This window comes from Alligator mississippiensis, chromosome 4, assembly GCF_030867095.1.
Source record: "Alligator mississippiensis isolate rAllMis1 chromosome 4, rAllMis1, whole genome shotgun sequence".
Taxonomy (NCBI): domain Eukaryota; kingdom Metazoa; phylum Chordata; order Crocodylia; family Alligatoridae; genus Alligator; species Alligator mississippiensis.
The window spans coordinates 236,883,734-236,904,755 of NC_081827.1; the positions used below are offsets into that span (position 1 = coordinate 236,883,734).

Genomic DNA, 21,022 nt, shown 5'->3' on the forward strand with positions numbered 1-21,022 from the left:
AGCACATCTGCAAGGGACCAGCAGGGGAGATCATGCTCAGGGGGAACCAACATGGGTTCATTAAGGGAAGATCCTGACAGACTAACCTCATTTCCTTTTATGCTCAGGTCACAAAGTCCTTGGACGAAGGCGTGGGGGTGGATATCATCTTCCTGGACTTTAAGAAGGCCTTTGACACTGTCTCTCACCCCGTTCTCATAAAAAAACTAAGTGACTGTGGCATTGATGCCTACACAGACAGATGGGTGGCTAATTGGCTGGACAGTTGCACACAGAGAGTGGTGGGGGAGGGTCATTTTTGACCTGAAGGGATGTGGGCAGTGGGGTTCCCCAGAGTTTGATCCTCAGGCCCGTACTGGTCAACATCTTTATCGAGGGGTGGAAAGCATGTTGTCCAAGTTCGCTGATGACACCAAGATGTGGGGCAAGGTGGGCATACCAGAAGGGAGGGACAGAATCCAGCTAGATCTAGACAGGTTACAGAGGTGGGCAGATGAGAATAGGATGGAATTCAACGCAGACAAGTGCAGGGTACTCCATCTCAGGAGAAGGAACCAGCAACATACCTATAGGCTGGGGAACATGCTTCTCATCAGCACAGAGGTGGAAAGGGATCTTGGAGTCATTGCTGACTCCAGGATGAACATGAGCCACCAATGTGAGGAAGCTGACAGTAAGGCTAACCGCACCTTGTCATGCATCCACGGATGCATCACAAGCAGGTCCAGGGACGTGATTCTCCTTCTCTGTGCAGCATTGGTCAGGCTGCAGTTGGAGTACTGCATCCAGTTTTGGGCGCCGCACTTCAAGAGAGATGTGTCTAGCATTGGGAGGGTCCAGAGGAGGGCCACTCACATAATCAGGGGGCAGCAGGGCAGGCCATACGAGGAGAGACTACGGGGCCTGAACCTATTCAACCTCCACAAGAGAAGGCTGAGGGGGGAATCTGGTGACCGTCTACAAATTCACTAGGGAGGGATCAGCAGGGAATAGGAGATACCCTGTTCCCCCGGGCACCACGTGGGGTAACTAGGAATAATGGCCACAAGTTGATAGAGAGCAGGTTCAGGCTAGACATCAGGAGGCATTACTTTATAGTTAGGGCGGCTAGGACCTGGAACCAACATCCAAGGGAAGTGGTACTCACTCCTACATTGGGGGTCTTTAAGGGGAGGCTGGATAGACACCTGACTGGGGTCATATGACCCCAGCAAGGCAGGGGGTTGGACTTGATGATCTGTTTAGGTCCCTTCTGAACCTAGCTACTATGATACTATGATACATTATCTAATTGTAGGTTTAAAAACTAACTGAACTCCCCAAAAGAGCTGATAGGAATTTGATAAAACAGAAATAAAAATCAATTTTTCCCCACACCATCCACAAGAGGAGGGGATCTTTTGTAGTAACTTGACCATTATCATAGGCACTTTCAATTTGATCCAGTGGATTGGACAGCAGATTGGGAAACAAGACACCAATGTCCTTCCATTTTTTCCAAGGCATAAAATGAGAATACTGATAACTTATCAACTTTATCAAGAACTTTGATAAAGTACTATATAACTTCTGAGTATTGTATTCATTCTTTGCTACCATCTCCTGTATTATCTACCATTTCCCATTATAGTCCTGTGATCTTTTCCACTGCCTTCCCATCTTCATATTCCCCAAGCTCTTTTCATGCTTGCTGCAAAGCAAGACCTTCATTTCTTATTGTATAGGCAAAATAATTTATATTCCTTCCTTTGCCCAAAAGACAAACACTTCCCCCGTTATCTCAGTTGCATTGATTGGTAAATCTGCATGTCAGATGTGTGCCTGCCTTGTCCTGGATTACTATAAACCAATGCAGTATCTGCTGTCGTGTGGAAAAAAGATTTCCAGCTTATAACTTCATGTGTTCTCCTTTGTAGACTTGAGGAAGCTATTCTTGTGAAAAAAAAATAGTAAGTCTGCATGCATCAACATTCTCTTACAATCTTATCTTGTGAATATAAGCGTAAAAATGACTTTTAGCAGAGCACTTATGAATTTTGTAAAGCACTCATGTAAAGTATTTGTAAATATTGCCAATTACTTTTAATTTATAGTTACTTTTCAGATGAGCTGTCATGTTCTCTCTTATATAATATAGAGTATCATGTACAAATCTGGATACATTCACAAGGTTTATTACCAGCAAGAAAAAATAATAAAGAACACATTTTGTGCATGACATGCATAAAGAAACGGTACTCCCACACCATATAAATCATAGTGGTTAATTCTTTAGACAGGAGCCCCTTTTGTTGGTTATCACAGGTTTTCTAATATGTCACATTAATGCAGCTCCTGAGTTTTTACATGAGGAGAAGGAAAATCACACTTCTGCATGAATTAGGTGAATAAGATCATCTATCACATTCCTCCTATCAAATTAAAACATCTTTCCTGCTAGAGTATCTAGGACCCACTTTTCAAAATTGCAGCTTAAATATAAGCATATGTAAATCTTTATTTAGGCAATTAACGTCTTGTGTTGGGCCCTTAAATACAAATTTAAATCAGTACATAAGGGACTGGGGATAAACTTACTAACAGTTGCATCTGCACAAGACGCTTTATTAGCAAGTAGTGTAGTTAATGGGGCAGTAAGCTCGTGCACCTACATGTGCACATGCTTACTGCACAGTAAGCCTCACTTATGTGAGTAAATTTGCTACCTGAAAATGCAAGTAGCAAATTTACTTGCAATTACTAACTGTGCAGTAGCGCTTGTGTAGTTGCCTGACCTGCAACTACAGGTTGCCTGACCTGTGCAAATGTGCTCCTGGTCAACCAGCCACCAGGGGGTGGAATATTGCTCCCTGTCCCTGGGACCTGCCTGTTGCCAGGGTGGACTCCACCCAAAAGTACGGGCAGGGACAATGTCCCCCTGCCCCAGAAGCAGGGAGCTCCAAGCCTCGCACTCCAAGCATCCAGGAACATCTCAAAGCTAAAAAGGAGGCATACACCCAATGGAAGGGAGGGCCATCACCAGGGAGGACTATACATCTGTTGCTCAGAATTGTAGGGGGGATGTTAGGAAGGCCAAGGTGGAGATGGACTGGGACTAGCAACCTGGATCAAAAATAACAAGAAATTCTTTTTTAAATACATAGGGTGTAAAAAGAAGGTTTCAGGTAATGTGGGGCCTCTGCAGGACACACTTGGAAATATGGTGGTCTCACTAGATGACAAAGCTAACCCCAGCCTATTCCCCACCCAGGTCCACAATCATGGAGCTGAGCAGGGAACAGGCTCTCAAGTCCCTATCATGCATTCATGGAGCAAAGGCTGGGAAAGAGCTGCAGGGGTGGGTTAGGCTTACTAGCAGGCCCACTAGCTGTCCTACCAGCAGATTGGGGCAGGGAGCTAGGACCTCCCCATCCCCTGCTGCTCTTAGCAAGTCCCCTTCCCCATCAGAAGGGGAGGCTTAGGGATTGGCGCAAGATGCACGGGTGAAAGCCCATTGTGTCCCTACACCCCTATACCTCCCCAGCGACCCCCAACTGCCGTGGAGCCCCCCGCTGACCCCCAGCAGCAGCCGGAGGTAAGCAGGGCCCGTGGTGGGAGGGGACTAGCCCAGCTCAGCTGCAGGAGGCAGCTGAGTAGGAACCAGGGAGGGTCTCACCCCACCCCAGCCTCTACTTGGCCCAGCCCTCCAGGGAGCCATGCAACTGGAGCCGCACAAATAGTCTGTGCAAACAGGCGTCCTTGTCTGCCCAGCACATGAGTTAGCGCAGAGTTTGTGCAGGAAGGTCCAAGGCCCTGCCTGTGAGCCGCCCTAGGCAAACTTGTCCCAGTCATAGCCAGCCCACCAGTGGAATGACATAGATGGGCACACGCCACACCCCAAGGGTCCCCTCAGGATCTGCAGCCCCCCCCCCCACCCCCGCCGGCACCTCAGAGACCACCACCCAGACGGAGCCCACGGTTCCACGCTCTAAGCAAACAGAGCCTCTGGCTGTTGGCTGCAGGGGCTGCCTGTCACTTTTCCAGGCTCTGGGGCCTGGGAGCATGGCCACCTCCCCTTGTGGGGTCTGTTCTCTACTGGGGTCTCTGGCACACCAGCTAGAGGAGCTCCAGGCCATAGGCCACAGACTGCGTGCCATCAGGGACTGCAAGCAGGAGACAGAATCCTACTGCCAGGCCCTTCTCCCCCGGGAGGCGGAGAGTAGACCACGGTCTCCCTCCAGGACAAGGGAGGACTCAGGAACCTCCCCTTCTGTCCAGTCAAGGGGATGGATCAAGGTGGTCAAGGGCCCTAAAGCCCACCACACCAAGGCCCCTGCCCCGCTGGAGCTTTGCAACAGGTACGAACCTCTTGCAGCCCCAGCAGAGCCTGCTGAGTTGCCAGCTCCCACAGGCAACACAGGCTCAACTGTAACTACCACCCCGCTCTCCTTAAGATGAAACACAAAGTGTTTGTCATGGGAGACTCCATCCTGAGGGGGACTGATGGGGCAATCTGCCATCCCAACCCCTCAGCCCAGTTTGCTGCTTCCTGGGAGCCCGTATCTGAGACATTGCAGAGAAGATCCCTAAACTCCTCCAGCCCGCTGACCACTACCCTGTGCTCCTCATCCATGTGGGCACCAATGACATGGCTCGGAACCCTCCCGGCCAGGTCATGAGGCCCTACAGGGATTTGGGAGTGAGGCTTAAGGGGCTGGGGGCGCAGGTGGTGTTTTCCTTGATCCTTCCAGTTTCGGGCTATGGGCTGAGGAGGGAGAGGAGGATACAGATAGTGAACCAAAGGCTGTGGCGCTGGTGTCATCAGGAAGGCTTCAGCTTCCATGACCACAGCCCGTTCTTTGGTGAGAGAGGCAGTGAGCTGCTGTGAAGGGATGGCCTCCACCTCTCTCCGCTGGGGAGGAGGCTCTTCTCAGCCAGACTGGCTGACCTGCTCCACCGGGCTTTAAACTAAGCCCGCCACGGGACAGAAGGACTACCGCCACTGCTGGCCCACTGTGCAACCCCTGCAAAGCCAGCAGGCCAAGGTGCTTAAGGGACCCTACCCCTGCCCCAGCCCTAGAGCAAGCTGTGGACAAAGGCAAGTGCCCCCAAGGGGACACTTGCATGCCTGTACACCAGTGCCAGGAGCTTGGGGAATAAACAGGAGGAACTTGTCCTCCTGCTCAACACAAATAATTACGATGTCATAGAGACCTCGTGGGACTCCACCCATGACTGGACCACAGGTATAGACGGCTATACCCTGTACAGGAGGGATCGAGTGGACAAAAGGGGCAGAGGTGTAGCTCTCTATGTCAAGAACTATGCATCCCTACAAGCTGACATCGGCACCCAGGGTGGACAACTAGAGACCCTCTGGGTTAAAATCTGTGGGGAACACAGCACAGGAGATACAATGGTGGGAGTCTACTACAGACCTCCCTCCCAGAATCAAGAGATTGACCAGGAGTTCACCAGGGAATTGGCTGAGGCTGCACGCTCCCGGTCCATGGTTGTCATGGGGAACTTCAGCTACTTGGACATCTCATGGGAAGAGCACTCTGCCAAATCCAAACAGTCGCAAAGCTTCCTCACATGTGTGGATGAGCTCTATCTGACTCAAGAAGTCTACAGAACAACAAGAGGCAAAGCACTGCTTGACCTGGTACTGGCAACTGGGGATGACCTAATCAGTGACCTAATGAGCAAAGGGTATCTGGGTGACAATGACCACGAGCTGATCACCTTCACCATCCGCCGAAAAGCTGTCAAGTTAGTCAGAAGTACAGAGGTCCTCAACTTCAAGAGGGTTGACTTTGACAAGCCCAGGAGACTTGTCGGTGAGGCCCTAAGGGACCATGACCCCAAGGGGAGAGGAGTCCAGGAAGAGTGGTCACTCCTCAAGGGAGCAATCCTAGATGCACAAGCTAAGGCTATTCTGTCTCGAAGGAAAGGCAGCAAGAGAGCACAGCAGCCCCCTTGGCTCTCTAGGGAACTGGCAGTCCTCCTACATCTAAAAAGACAGACCTACGAAGGATGGAGAACAGGATCCACCTCCAAGAAGGAATACTCTGCACTGGTCCAGACCTTCAGGGAGCAAACCAGGAAAGCCAAGGCTGCCATTGAACACCAACTAGCCACAAATATCAAGGACAATAAAAAGTCCTTTTTTAGATATGTGGGGAGCGGGAGGAAAAGCAAGGGCAACATTGGACCCCTGCTAAACCAAAACGGGGAACTGATGACTGACGCCCAGGAAAAAAGCCAACTTGCTAAATGGGTACTTTGCGTCAGTCTTTCACAAGTCCCATGGGATGCCCCTGCCCATTATGGGACAGGGATGCCTAAGCGAGGGTGGTTCCTTGCCCTCCATCAATGCTGACCTTGTGAAGGAACACCTTGAGAGGCTAGAAACCTTCAAGTCAGCTGGCCCTGACAATTTACACCCCAGAGTACTCAAGGAGCTGGCACGAATCTTCAAGAGCTCCTGGAGCTCTGGTGAAGTGCCCAATGATTGGAAGAAGGCCAATGTGGTGCCTATCTTCAAGAAAGGGAGGAAAGTGGATCTGGCAAACTACAGGCCCATCAGCCTGACCTCTATCTTGGGGAAGGTCTTAGAAAAAGTCATCAAGGAGGCCATCCTTAACGGAGTGGCCGATGGCAACACCTTGAGGGACAGCCAGCATGGGTTTGTTGTGGGTTGTTCATACTTGACCAATCTCATTTCCTTTTACGACCAAGTGACCTATCACCTGGACAAGGGGGAAGAGATTGATGTCATATATCTTGACTTTAAAAAAGTCTTCAATCTGGTATCCCATGATCACCTTTTGGCAAAACTGGCCAACTGCAGCCTCGGGTCCACCGCGATCCGCTGGCTGGGGAATTGGCTCCGGGGTCGGACCCATAGGGTGGTGGTTGATGGAAGTCAATCATCATGGTGCCCTGTGACCAGTGGGGTCCCTCAAGGCTCTGTCCTTGGACCTTTTTTGTTCAACCTTTTCATTAATGATGTGGACATTGGAGTCAAAAGCGGACTGGCCAAATTCGCTGATGATACCAAACTTTGGGGTAAAGCATTCACATCTGAGGACAGGACGGTAATCCAGGCTGACCTTGACAGGCTCAGTAAATGGGCGGACGAGAATCTGATGGTGTTTAACATCGAAAAATGCAAGGTTCTCCACCTTGGGAGGAAAAACCTCCAGCATGTCTATAGGCCCAGCAGTGCTACGCTGACTAGCACTATGGATGAGAGTGACTTTGGGGTCAGGATTGACCACAAAATGAACATAAGCCTGCAATGTGATGCTGCAGCCAGTAAAGCGAGCAAGACGCTGGCCTGCATCCATAGATGCTTCTCAAGCAAATCCCGGGACGTCATTCTCCTGTTGTACTCGGCCTTGGTGGGGCCGCAGCTGGAGTACTGCACCCAGTTTTGGGAAGAGAGCCACATACATGATCAGAGGTCAGGAAAACAGACCTTATGACTAGAACCTGAGAGTTATAGGACTTTTCAGCCTGGAAAAGCACAGGCTCAGGGGCGACCTGATGGCCACCTATGAGTTTATAAGGGGTGTGTTCACCAGGACCTGGGGGAATGTTTGTTCACCAGAGCACCCCAAGGGACGACAAGGTCGAACGATTATAAACTCTTGCAAAACTGTTTCAGGCTGGACATGAGGAAGAACTTCTTTACTGTCCGAGCCCCCAAGGTCTGGAATGGCCTGCCACCGGAGGTGGTTCAAGCACCTACTTTGAATGCCTTTAAGAGAAACCTGATGTTTCTCTTGCTGGGATCCTATGACCCCTGCTGACTTCCTGCCCTGGGGCACGGGGCTGGACTAGATGACCTTCCAAGGTCCCTTCCACCCCTAATGTCTATGAAATCTATGAAATCAGGCAGCTAGGGCTGAGAGCTCCTTCCTGCTGAGGCAGGGCAACATTGTCCCTGCCGCAACAGCAGGCAGCCCCCTGGGGGCAGGAAGCAATGTCCCAGCCTTGGCCAGAAGACAGCCGTCTCCTGGCTGGGTGCTCCCTGCCAGCCACTGGGCTAGCAACCCCTGGTGGTGGCAGGGGCACCCACTGCAGGGTCCCAGGAAGCAAGAGCTGTTTGCTGCCATTAACAGCAAACTGCTCCTGCTTCCTACATGTGTAGATGCCTGCCGAGGAGTATTTACTCAAGTGTAGTTTACTCACAAGTAAACTGCTCCCGTATCTAATGCACATGTAGACACACCCACCGATACCTAACTTGGGTACCTATGTATGAAAATCAGGCCTCCTTGGACTACTTTTTAAGGGTGAGAGCACCTGTTTCTCCCACTCAGTGTGACCTGTGGGAATCTGGCATCTCTTAAAATCAGGCCATCAACATTTAAAATTATGCGACCTTACTACACTTGAGTTCAAAGACAATTAAACTCAGCAGCCCACAAGGCTTATGAACACCCACTAGAATTAGATGAGTAAATGTATATTGTGCCACAATGGCACAGAGCAATATTTAATGAAACATTACCAGGTGCTATAGTTAGTACCTGCTTATCAATAGTCAAACTTCGAAGTATAAAGTAAAACCATATCAATTTGACAAATTTGCTTATGTCAGTAGGACTTGACCTAATTTATATATAAAAAAATGTTTTTATGTATAAAAAAAAAAACATACTGTGCATCAGCAGGTATGTGCAAGCATTCAAATGAACCAGTTAGTCATGTCTTAAGTGGTAACCCAGCCACACATTCAAGCAATTAATGGTCTGTTAAAATAGGGAATAACACATACAATTAGTATATAAAACATGTAAGGTCCCTATAATGCCTTAAATTAAACATATGGCTAGTGTGCTCCCAGGGCTGACTGGCATTCCCAGCCTCAGAAGCACACCAGAGCAAAGGACTCCAATGTGCGTCCACATCTGGGATCAGCTGCCTGGTGCTCCAAACAGGCACACTGGACACCCAGCTTGGTACTGGGCTATCCCTGTACAACAATCCCAGACTTCCCCTGCACCAGCAATAGGGAGTGATTGAGATCTGATTCTCAGTCCTTCTTTTATGCATGTGTGACAAAGCAGTCACTATTAAGACTGTGGATCAGATCCCATGGTGCCTTCAACTGTAAGTCTGCCAGTGGCCTAGGAGCTCTGGGATACACTCTCAGGAATCCAAGAGCTAAGTTCAAGAAAATGACATTTCAGTGTGGTTGGGTATGGGTCATAGGCTGCTCTGCAGTGTGGATGCTCAGAGGCCTGTCAAATCTAGGAAACCTGGATAGGGACAGAGTGCAATGTAAACACATGCTATGGCTCCCTGAAGGTGTTACATTCTCACCGGTATTGAAATTTTTAAGTTGAATGTGCACAGCTTTTTCACAAGAGTTTCAGAGCTACAAACATATCATTCTCTACATGAGCATGAAGCTCCTATACAGAGAGATACCATAACTCATCCCAGAAAAAGTAATACTTACCTATATAGTACATGGAGAAGCAGGCATTACATTTATTACATTGTTAGTGTGTTAGTCGTGCAATAAACTATAACATGGCAAATGTTCAATCAATTTATCATGTGATAAAAAGGCAAAACAGCCACAAAGATGTTACAAACTTGCATCATACTTTAATTTTAACATGTGGCTTATAAAAGCTGAGCCATGCAGACCCATGCCAGGCTGCATGGCACTTTAAACTTGCCGGTGCACAGGAAGCCCACTAGCTCCTGGCAGGCAGGAAACCTTAAAGCTGCACTGTACTGCCCAACATCAGGGAACAGAAAGCAGAAGTGGCTTTAAAGTTCCAGGCATGTGATCGGATCTGAGGAATTTTATCCCAGATCCCAAAAACCATACATCCTACTATGTCAGACCTTGAATGTCTAGCATGGCAAGATGTATGATTTTTGGGACCTGGGATAAAATTCCTCAGATCCTATTGCAAATTTAAATTAACGTCTGCCTCCCATGCTACCAGTGTGGTACTCCATATTTCTTGGTCACTGATCAGGCAACTCTCTGATGGATCCATACAATCAAGGACTCAACTGGCCACATTACCTAATGGTAGCACTGTTTGATTTTATAGAGAATTACTCCTGATTTACCCCAATATAAATAAAAGAAGAATCAGTTCTTTAAAATTGCCAGGCATGTAGGTAAATCCTAAGGCATGAATAGCCAAAAGCAAAATAGAAAGTACAAACCAATATTTTATACAATTCATACACAAATATTCTCCTTCTTTTCTTTTTTTAAACTGTTGATTTAGGAAGTCATTGTAAACTGTAATTGTAACTGTAAAGTGAGAAGTTCTTCATACTTTAGCAACTTTATCATTACTTACCATGTATCTGTGTGGAATCTAGGGACCTATTACTTAATATATACTTTCTCTAAAGCAGGGGTGTCAAACTCATCTGGCCTAAACTCTGTGGGCTGGATGAGTCGCTGGGCCAGTCTGTGGGCTAAACCAGACCAACTCCCTGGCAGCATCCAGGGATGGCACAGTGTGGACGCTGGGCTGTACGTGGCACTGCAGGCATCACAGAAGGTTCGTGCCACATGCAGCCATGCCCTGAACCCTACATGCCATTTGCAATGCTAGGTCCAACCTATGTGCCAGCAGCAGCAAATGCCCCATGCTGACCCCATGGGCAGCATGCAGTGAGCCCCAGGGCTGGCACATAGCGCACACAGTGCATAGGGCTGAAGCTAGCACTGCACACGGCACTGGAGCTGGCACTGCACACAGCACAGGGGGTCCAGGGTATGGGCTGCATGCAGCACCCCATCCCAGCCCCCTGTACTACATGCAATGCAGAGTGCCTGGTCCAGCCTGCATGATGCATGTGGTCTGTGAGGTGGAGACCACTGCATGGGGTCCATCCAGTGGCCCACAGGCCACATGTTTAACACCCCTGTTCTAGAAAGAAGGTAAAAAAAAATTGAAAAGTGGCTTTTTGGAGCAAATAGACTTCTTTCCTCCATGCTTTTCTACAAAAAGAAATATTATTTGTGACACTGCCCACCACTGAATGGACTCAAACTAGCTCAAGTGGTAGCTCTCTGCGACTCCCTCCTTCTCCGGCAATAAACAATGAGGCAGAGGTTACAGCCCCCAAAACACATATTTTTCAAATTACATTTTCCTCTGTTGTTCCTTCCTCTTCAGGCAGTTGGCTTCATGAGGTAATGATCCCCAAAGCAACTCTAGTGACTGGCTTTCCTCTTGGTTAATGCTCTCCTTCATTGTATCCAGTTCATAACCAGTCATATCCCAATGCAACAGAAGAACAGAAAGTGCAACAGGAAGCCAGCTGGCTAGACAGAAATCTCTTCAACAAGTTGAAACTCAAAACAGAATCCTAAGAAAGTGGAAACCTGGTCATATTACTAGCAAAGAGTGTAAGAATATTACACAGACATGCAAGGGGAAAATTAGAAAGGCCAAAGTATGATTTGAGAGGCAACTGGCAAGGGACATAAATGTCAATAAAAAAAACGATTCTATAAGGATGTCAAAATTAAGAGAAAGACCAAAGAAACCATACGTCCATTAGAGAACGTGGAAGGCAACCTAATTACAGATGATAGAGAAGGCTGAAAATGCTTTTGTACTTCAGTCTTTATACACAGGAGAAGCTACCAGATTATGAGGCCAGTTGTCAGTAAAGACAGAGAAGACACAGCCTACAGCAATGGAAGAACAGGTTAGGGATTACTTAGTGAAGCTACAGACTTTCAAGTTGGCAGGCCTGGATGAGATACACCCTAGGGCAGTAGTTTTCAACCTGTGGTCTGTGGAACCCTGGATATCTGCAGACTATGTCTAAGGGGTCCAATAAAAGATTACGATGATCAATCAAAAGTGTGCAAATACACACATTTACAATTCAAAGGGGTTTGTACCACCATTCAAAATTTCCAAAGGATTCCACAACTTGATTAAAAAAATGTTGGAGGCCCACAAATGAAAAATGGTTGCAAACCACTGCCCTATGGCATTGAAGGAATTGCCTGAGGTAATCTGAGAGCCACTGGAAGAGCTCAAGAAGGTCAGGTGAGGTCCTGGATGATTAGAAAAGGGCAAACTGAGTGCCCTTTTTAAGAAAGGGAAGAAGGAGGATCTGGAAAATTACACACCAGTCAGTCTGATCTTGGTACCTGGAGGGCTCATGGAGCAGGTCCACAAGGAATCTATTGTGACGTTCCTAGAGGAAAACCAGGCAGTCAGGAATAGTCAGCATGGATTTATCAAGAGCAAGTCATGCCTGACCAACCTGATTTCCTTCTGTGATAAGGTGATAGGATCTATGAATATGGGGAGAGGAGTGAACATGATATACCTTGACTTTAGCAAGGCTTCTAACACTGTCTCACAACATTTTCATTAACAAGCTAAGGAAATAGAAACCAAAAAACATACTGTAAAATGAATGCATAACTGTTTGGATCAACATATTCAGTGAGTAGATCTCAATGTTTGAATGCCCCGTTGGGAAGAGTGAGGACCCCAGGGGTCTGAACCGAGTTTGGTGATTGTTTAATATATTCATTAATGATTTGGACATTGGGACTGAGTGAATGCATAGCAAATTTGTGAATGACACCAAACTGTGAAACTGCAGATACTCTGGAAGATAGGGCTAAAATCCAGAATGACCTGGATAAACTGGAAACACGGTCTGCAATTAACCAGATTAAATTCAACAAGGACATAAGTAAAGTGCTGCACTTCAGATAAAATAACTGCATACACAACTACAGACTGGGAAATGACTAAGCTAGGCTGCAGCACCACAGAGAAGGATTGGGGGGTTACAGTAGACCATAAGCTGAATATGAGCCAACAGTGTGCTCTTGTTGGAAAAAAAAAACTAAAAAACAACAGCATACTGGGTTGTAGAAACTGGAACAGCACTTACAAATCAAAGAAAGTGATTCATTTGCTCTGGTGAGGTCTATTCAGCAGTGCTGAGGCCCCACCTGTGTCTAATCTGAGCCCAACACATCAAGAAGGGTGTGAAGAGACTGAAGAGTCCAACAGAGAGCACAAAAATGATTCAAGGCTTAGGGTGCATCACTTATGAGGAAAGGCTGAAAAAGTTGAGGTTATTTAGTCTGGAGAAGAGAAGACTGAGAGGGGATTTGATAACAGTCTTCAAATCAAGGTAAATATAGGGTAAAATATAGAAAGGATGGAGACACACTATTTCCTATTGCTGTAGGGTACAGGGCTAGTAGCAATGGCCTCAGGCTACAGCAAGGGAAGCTGCAGTTGGTGACTACAAGAACATTACTTATTATGAAATTTCTTACTATGGTCAAGCATTGAAACTGGCTAAATAGGGAATCTCCAACACTGGAAATTTTCATGAGCAGGTTGGACAGACACTTTGCTGGAATGGTTTAGTCAGGGACAATCCTGTCTTGAGCAGGGGGCTGGACTAGAGGACCAGGTGAGGTTGCTTCCAGCCCTCTGATTCTTTGATCCTAAGAAGCATTATGCCACTTCCTTAGGAAAATGACCAGAGGAGCTGGTGTGTCATGGATGCTAAGGCACACAATTCAAAGCCCAGAGGTCGCAAGCTCATGGCCGTAGAAGAAGTGCTCATGCCATGGCCTGTCAGATTCCAATGAAATCTGCAAATTCTGATAAATACCTTGCCACAAGGACATGATAAAGGAAAGGAAGGTAAATGGTAGAGCCAAATAACAGCAGTTACCTTCAAGTTCATGAAACCAGAATCTGATAGGACAGATGTTTTCTAGAAATTAGGAAAATAGAGGTAAAATACCATTGTATAATTTTTGGGACCAATAGCAATAACCAAAATTCAGCTGATAATAGAAGGTGTGTGTTTAACCCTTACAAATGGAGCCATGTTTGAACCTTCTTGAACTAATCCTCTTTCTGCAAAGGAAGGAAAGAAAGGATGGGAATGGGTCCTCACCTGAAGAATGCAATGCTGAGGCAGATGCTGTAAGGAAAAAAGCTGTATATTTTTTCTGTCTCAACATTACACTAATGATAAAATGAATAAGGTGGCATTCTCCTAAAATAAATAGAACATGCTATTCTTAACATCAGAAATCACTGGTATTATACCATGGGGAATTTTGCCATGTTAAGTGATTGAGAGAGAACATGAAAGATTCACATGCTGCCAAATTTTACTTGACCTCATTTGAGAATGTCCATGAGTGTTTATAAGGATACAATCACTATATCAACATGCCAGTGATTGTAATGTAGTGTTATAACACCCTGTACTGGCTGCTACAGAAGCATGTAGGGCCTACATTCAGATCTTTCAAAACCCATTTCTCCTACACCATTTAATTCTGATCCTAAAGAATCACATGCGTGCTTGTATACACAGTACATTGCACAACTGTTTTCCTTCTCAGTTGGTTAGATTTTCTAAGTACATAGCTTGATAGTAGAGGAAGCAAAAGGAAGGTATAAACCAAAAGCCTATCACAAGTTTCTTAATATAATGAATATTGGGTATTACCACCTCCCTGTGACATCTACCTATACATCATAGATTGTGTGCAGTAATCTTGACCCACTGCCTGTCCTGAAACTTAACTGTAAGTATCCTGTGCTTGATCCCAAGCAGGTCTTGCCCTAATGCACAAGGGCTCCTTGCTCAAGGGGCTACAAGCAATGTCAGTCCTTATGTTCCCTGGAACACAGGAGCTAGGAAAACAAGGGACAGGATGGGGAAAGAGTTTACCCTAACCTAAGCACCTGCTCTACTATAACCTGTAACGTGGTGAGGGAATATACCTAATGATGAACAGCGAGTCCAAAGGAGGGCCACACACATGATTAGAGACCTAGAGATCAGGTGATATGGGAAAAGGCTGAAAGACTTGGGACTGTTCAGCCTGGAGAAGTGAAGACTTGGAAGGGACTTGCTGGCAGCCTATAAGTATATTAAGGGTGTATATCAGGGCCTGGGGAAGCATCTGTTCACCAAAGCCTGCCAGGGGAGGACAAGAAACAATGAGCACAAACTGATTGAAGATCGCTTCAGACTGAACATAAAGAGAAAACTTCTTTACAAGTCGAGTGCCAAGGGTTTGGAACAGGCTCCCCCCAGAGGTGGTACTGTCACCCACCCTGGCGATCTTCAAAAAGTGTCTTGATGCCCAGAGAGGATGATGCCCACCTTGCTGGGGTCATCTGAGCCCAGAAGTCTTTCCTGTCCAAGTGCAAGGGGGCTGGACCTCATGATCTGTAAGGTCCTTTCCAGCCCCTAACAACTATGAACCTATGAAGTAAGAAAACAAACAAAACAATCTTCTCCATCTTAATTGATGTAGCTAAGCAAGTAGCACTGTGGGAAATTTATTAGGGACTGGGATGGGCAGAGCACAATCTTGTGCTTTTCCTAGAGTCTCCTTGCTCTATACCTTGCTTTTTACAGAGCAGTGGCATAAATGGCCAACTCAAGCACTAATTCAATACAAGGGGGAAAAAATAGGGATAGGAACCTAAGCTCCAGGCACATGTCTATTCGTTTCCTCATTAACCAGCAGTTGGTGTATTTCAATCAGGCGTCAACTGAAACAACACAGTGTACGAATGAATAAAATCAGCAAGGCAACCTCTCCTTCTTTTGTCTTTGAAATTGACATGCATTTGGATGGAGGAAAAATCAGTACACAAGAGCTTTTTGTAAGCTCTAATCAAGGAAAAGATTTTTTTTTAAATTCTCCCCTGTCCTCCTGCTAGCAGGGTGCATAGAGATGATCAGCAACTAGTTGATTTTGAAGAAATTCATACTTTAATGATGCTTGCACAGGTTTCTCTTTTCCAGGAGCATATCAGCTTGCAGAGTTGTTTTAGGGGTCTTGGCAATAATACAGAGGCTGTACTGTGGCCATGAAAATAAGCTCCCTTTTAAACTTACAGTCCTTCCACTGAGATTTGTCTACATAGGTAAAGAATTTCAGATATCTGGAGGCTACCCAGCCCTACACCTTGTCAAATGGAGAAATATCGGGCATTTTAACATCTTCCAAAAGCAGACCAGGCCCCTCCACAGTAATCTGAGCAAACTTGTGGAGAATCACAACAGAGCAGAGATCCAAAGCCACATCCCGGTCAGAGAGGCAGAATGGAATGGAAATGAAACCCCACTCCCTTCACAGATCCCAGGGCTGCAACAACCATCACAGGGAGAGTAGGGACAAGGTGCTTCTCTGCAAGAGAAGCCTACAAGTAGTTTAGTTAGGCAGTGCAGGTTGTTGCCTCCTACTGCTCCCATGTGCACACAAGGAAGTTCTTTTTTGGGGGGAGAGAAAAATGATCTCTAATGTGCCTTTACTGAATGGTACTGCTGTTAGCCACCCTTGGACCCCAAATAACTGCCCACAGCCATGGATACCTGCCCCAATCTCCATACAGTTTCTAAGGCTCTGTGTACACACAGGAACTCACCAGTGTCACCTGTACAGTCTAAGATTCTGCCCCTCATTCCGGCTGCTACCTGACAGTAAGTGACAGCTCCCAAGGAGGAGATATGCTGCTTTCTGCAATTAAAATAGGGCCTGGGACACAGCAGTATGAGGATTCCCTTTTGGAACACAAGAATCAGTTCCAGAGATTTATGCATAATTTTATTAAAGCAATCTTGAACTACTGGCTAAAATCAAGGGGAAAACCGAATAATTTTGACCTTCATTTACCCCAGTAAATCTATAAAGCAGGTTGGCATCCTGGCTGAGTGCTCCCAGTGTTGATCAAACTATATACTATACCTGGGACAAGGCTGCAGAAACTTTTTTCCTTGTATGTTGCAGGCCTCCTTCTCTTCTAGCTCAGGACACTCCTTCCCCGCGCCCACTGCAACGTGCTTTATGCTCCTGCGTCTGCTTCGGAATCCGGGTGAGAGATCCCCTGAGTGACAAGTCTTCGAGCAGGTGCTCCATGCAGACCAATCAGACATTTCACAGTCTTTAGGGATGACACAGGACTGAAAGGTCAAGGGGATGGCTTCTTGCATACAAAGGCTGTGATGAGAAAGCAGTAAAAGAAGCTCAGGAATTTCTGTTTGCAGTTAGATTTTTTTTTTCAACAATAAAATCCCAGCATTAACTTGGGGCCAGGTCCTGATCTCTCTCATACCAGTGCAAATCCAGAGTAATGCCAGTTAAATGAATGGATCTGCATTAATGCAAAACTGGTGTAGGCAAGAAAAGCAGCAAGTGCAGGATCTCAGTGAATCAGGCATAGTCTTAAAATTTAGATTTTGTCTGCTAAACTCATTTGAATATACCACATCCAGCTCACGCTCTACGTTAGAATAGATAGGAAACAATACATTTCTCATATATTCTGCACATCTTTTATGAACAGGATTGGCTTAGTGGTTCACAAATGACTGTAATACAGAACAACACACAGAGAACACTGCAGAACAGCTTCTAAACAGCTTGCACCATCACTCTTTGCCCCAAAGCTGAGCTGTTTCAGGTGCTGAACAGTTCCTGTTAAGCAATTCGTTGAGAGACCAGAGGGAGCTCAAACACCTGAAGGATCAAACACTAAAATAAGTTAGGATTTTTTCTAATCCTCTGCCTCTGCGATCACACCAAGAATTGGAACAACATATTGATTCTGAGAGCAGCAGCTCTGTTTTTTGCCTTCTCTTGGCACATACTATATAAAAAAACACTATATTAAATGGTATAGCATGTTTCCAAAACCAGAGACCCACTAAGGCAAAAGCTTCTGGAGTTTGGCAGCTGCAGTCTCAGTTCTATGGGTTTGATTCTCCACTCCCTGTGTAGTTGTTTACATGCTATATCAGTACAAAATCCTCGCTCACTCTGCACACAGTGGAAGTCGCAACACAAGGTACACGATATGGCCTGTTTTACAGATAAAGGAAGCTTAAACTTCTATGTTGCCATAATCAACAGTACAAAAGTCTCATGGATTCATACAAAACTAGCCGTAAAGTACAACAATCAAGCAGTTTCTTAAAAACACACAAGCTTGATTCATTGAAGCAAATAATTTAACAGCCAAATATCACTTTCTCTCCCTGTGCCTGCATCCCAGCATTGGTCAGAGGCATGTGTGTGAATCAGCCACCTCACCAATTTTCTTTTCTTTGCTGCCTAATGGCATTTAGTACAGGCTCAAAACAACTCACAGAAAGCAAACTCTCCCGCTTTACCCCTTTAATGTCTCAGCTGCTGCTTGACCACAGTTCAGCCAGAGAACCACATAAATCTCCAGAATAGAAGTATCCTTCCTAGTCCTCAAATACCTTGGAGTACTGTACTTATGGGAAGTTAGGAGGGGTAATAAGAGAGGATGCCAAGACTTCAGGAGTCGCCAAAAGAGGAGAGAGGGAGAAAGGATAGAGCCAGGAACGGGAAACCAGGGTCTCTGGGAAGTCACCTGGGAAAAAGATCACAAAGTAGGCTTTTGCTCAGACTCATAAATGCCACAGCAGTATTACAAATAAATCGTGGAAGCTTTTTATAATCTTTCCTTTTTCTTTTTAGTTTTCCTTTCCAATTCCTATCAGTGAGAATCATGGTTTTACCTCCCGCAAAGAACAAATATGCTAGCACTTAGAGGTGGGAAATCCAATGCTGGTGTCACAGGAACAATTATTGAAACACTCTGAATTATTAACCTGTTCAGAAAATATATCAGGACACTTTTTTAAATTCAGGGCTATTTGAAAAAAAAGCTGAACTCTTTTAAAACTAGTATAAATATAATCTAGCTATTAACTATTATTATTTCTTCCAAAGTAACCTAAATGTGCTGGGTGCCTGACAGCAGACAAAAGGCAGCCCCTTCCTTGGGCAACCAGCTGGCAATCTAGCACAGAGGCATAACCCAAAATGTTGGCACCGTGGGTCAGGGAGGGGAAGGGAGATGTTGTGTGCTGACCTCCTCACTTGGGGGCTGCTGCAGCTTTGGTGCAGGTAGCTGCTGCCTTGATACACTCCCAAAAAGCAGCCACACCTACAGCAGTATGAGCACCTCCATGGCTGCCTGCCATTCTGGCGCCCCATCTGAATTAGTGTCTAGGGCTGGTGCCTTGCTCACCCACCCCAGTTACACTATTGATTTACTATAACAGGTGTCAGCCTAGGAGAAACTATGGATAATCCAGGGAAGGATTCAAAATGAAAGACAAGATTACAGCAATAGTTTTAAGATGACAACTCCTTGTTTAGAACAGAACAGCCTCCTAGTACAGCACCCAACAATGTGGTACCTTCTAAACTGCAAGCAAATACTAACAAGAAAATGCAGTTATTCAGCAATGTTTGTTGGAGAATGTTAACATATGTAATTTGCCTCTTTTAAAAGAAGGTCTCAAGGAAGGATTTGAATATAAAGATGGTGATGGTTCTGTGGATCAGGTCACAAAATGAGGGGCAGAATAGAAAAACCAGAAAAAAGGGTAAAAAGGGCTGGCTACATGAGCAGAGCAGAAGGCTCCTTATTTAGGTGCTGGCTTCTTCTTAAGAGATAATGTATTTTCTTCCCATGTGTTCCCTCGGGGGGCCAGTTCCCCATGTAGAGTCAGATACAGAGGATCAGAAGTGCACAGAATTTTGTGAATCACTAGCTCCAAACTTTCCATCCCTACATCTCCCAATCTGCAAGGAACAAGTACATGTGATGCTTGAATAATATGGTAACATATACATTTTTTTTTTACGTTTGAAAAACGTTCTTCCTCTTAATATAAAATCATATTTCCTCTACTGGCCACAAAGCAAGATTCATGCATTGAATACTTTTCTAGCTGAAAGCAAACCTGTGCTAAACTCTAAGGACAGAATTCTCCCTTAATGCAAAGCTGGTACACAGGAGTGTAACTGTTTATTTTTCCTCCCACGCTTTCCTCATTCTCTGAAGAGTTCTTCACTCCCCCTTCTTCATCTTTTCTTCCTTCTCCCCTTACCTCCTGCCCACTCTCTAGTCTTATTAAAGTAAGAGCTTAAGGTAAACTTTCAAATCCAGCATTTCATCTTAATAGTCTAGTCCAGGGCTGCCCAGCTTCTGGGCAGAGAGGGGTCACACACTCTGTGAGCTACAGACCCCCAGGCCGCACACCATGGGGAAAGCCCTCCTGCAATACTGCCTGCCAAACAGGCAGCCTGCTCACCCCCCTCTTGCCATGCATGCAGCTCCAAGAGCTGCTCTAATTAAAGCATTGCAGCAGCTCATGTATCAATGTTCCTGCGCTTCAAAATAGCGGTGCTGTTGCCAGCCTTGGCCATTTTCAGAAGGCCTAGGCTAACCAGAAGGCCCAAAGCTTGTTTCTGAGTGGCCATAGTGTGAACTTTTATACACATGACAACTAACTTGGTTAGCAAGTAAAGAAAACCATCAAACACAACTAAACAAAGCACAAGGCCTAAAAGGAGAAAAGAGAAGCCTATATATTGAATAATCCATATACTCTGTATCATAGCTTTATCTTTAAATAGTAGTAGTAGTAGTGATTGATGTAACCAAATATATTAGATGTTATTTTGCTATAATTGATATGTTTTTGTTAAAATGCTTAAATAATTTGTAAAAACAAAAAACAGCCTGTCAGAAAGGCCATAAAGTAAGGTAAAGAAGAAACAGAAACCGCATTCCAAAATGGGGAAGGAAAGGAGATAAGAAGTCCTCCCTCTTTCCCAAGGATATCAGTCCCAAATAATTGACACTTTCCAAGTTCACAAAAGATATGGTTCAGTCCAATACCAAAGGTTTCAGTGAAACAAAGACATTTAAATAAAACAAAGCAGAGGTCATTTATTAGAATATTAAAACCAGCCATCTATAAATATTGGGCATGAGCTGGAGGGAAATTTGGAGAACTTTGCAAATTCAAGAAGACCTGCTGTCAATCTATGTGCCACCCTCCTCCCTCCTCTCGAGTCTCCCCAGTCAGGATAGGTGAAAATCTATGTTGTGCTGTTGTGGGTAGCCACATAGACATTAGGATAAATGTTTGTTCTTATGTTTTAAGGTGCAAGCAAATAAAAGGTTGA

At 45.6% G+C, this 21,022-nt stretch overlaps 1 protein-coding gene across 2 annotated transcripts in view; it reads right to left on the minus strand.

Moving 5' to 3' along the window:
• The window catches only part of THSD7B (thrombospondin type 1 domain containing 7B), a 680,297-nt gene that overhangs the window by 421,430 nt on the left and 237,845 nt on the right, over positions 1–21,022 (minus strand). For both annotated transcript variants that reach the window (XM_019480192.2, XM_019480191.2), the window contains exon 4: positions 16,757–17,008. In XM_019480192.2, the coding sequence (XP_019335737.2) occupies positions 16,757–17,008 (252 nt within the window). The remainder of the gene's footprint in view (positions 1–16,756; positions 17,009–21,022) is intronic.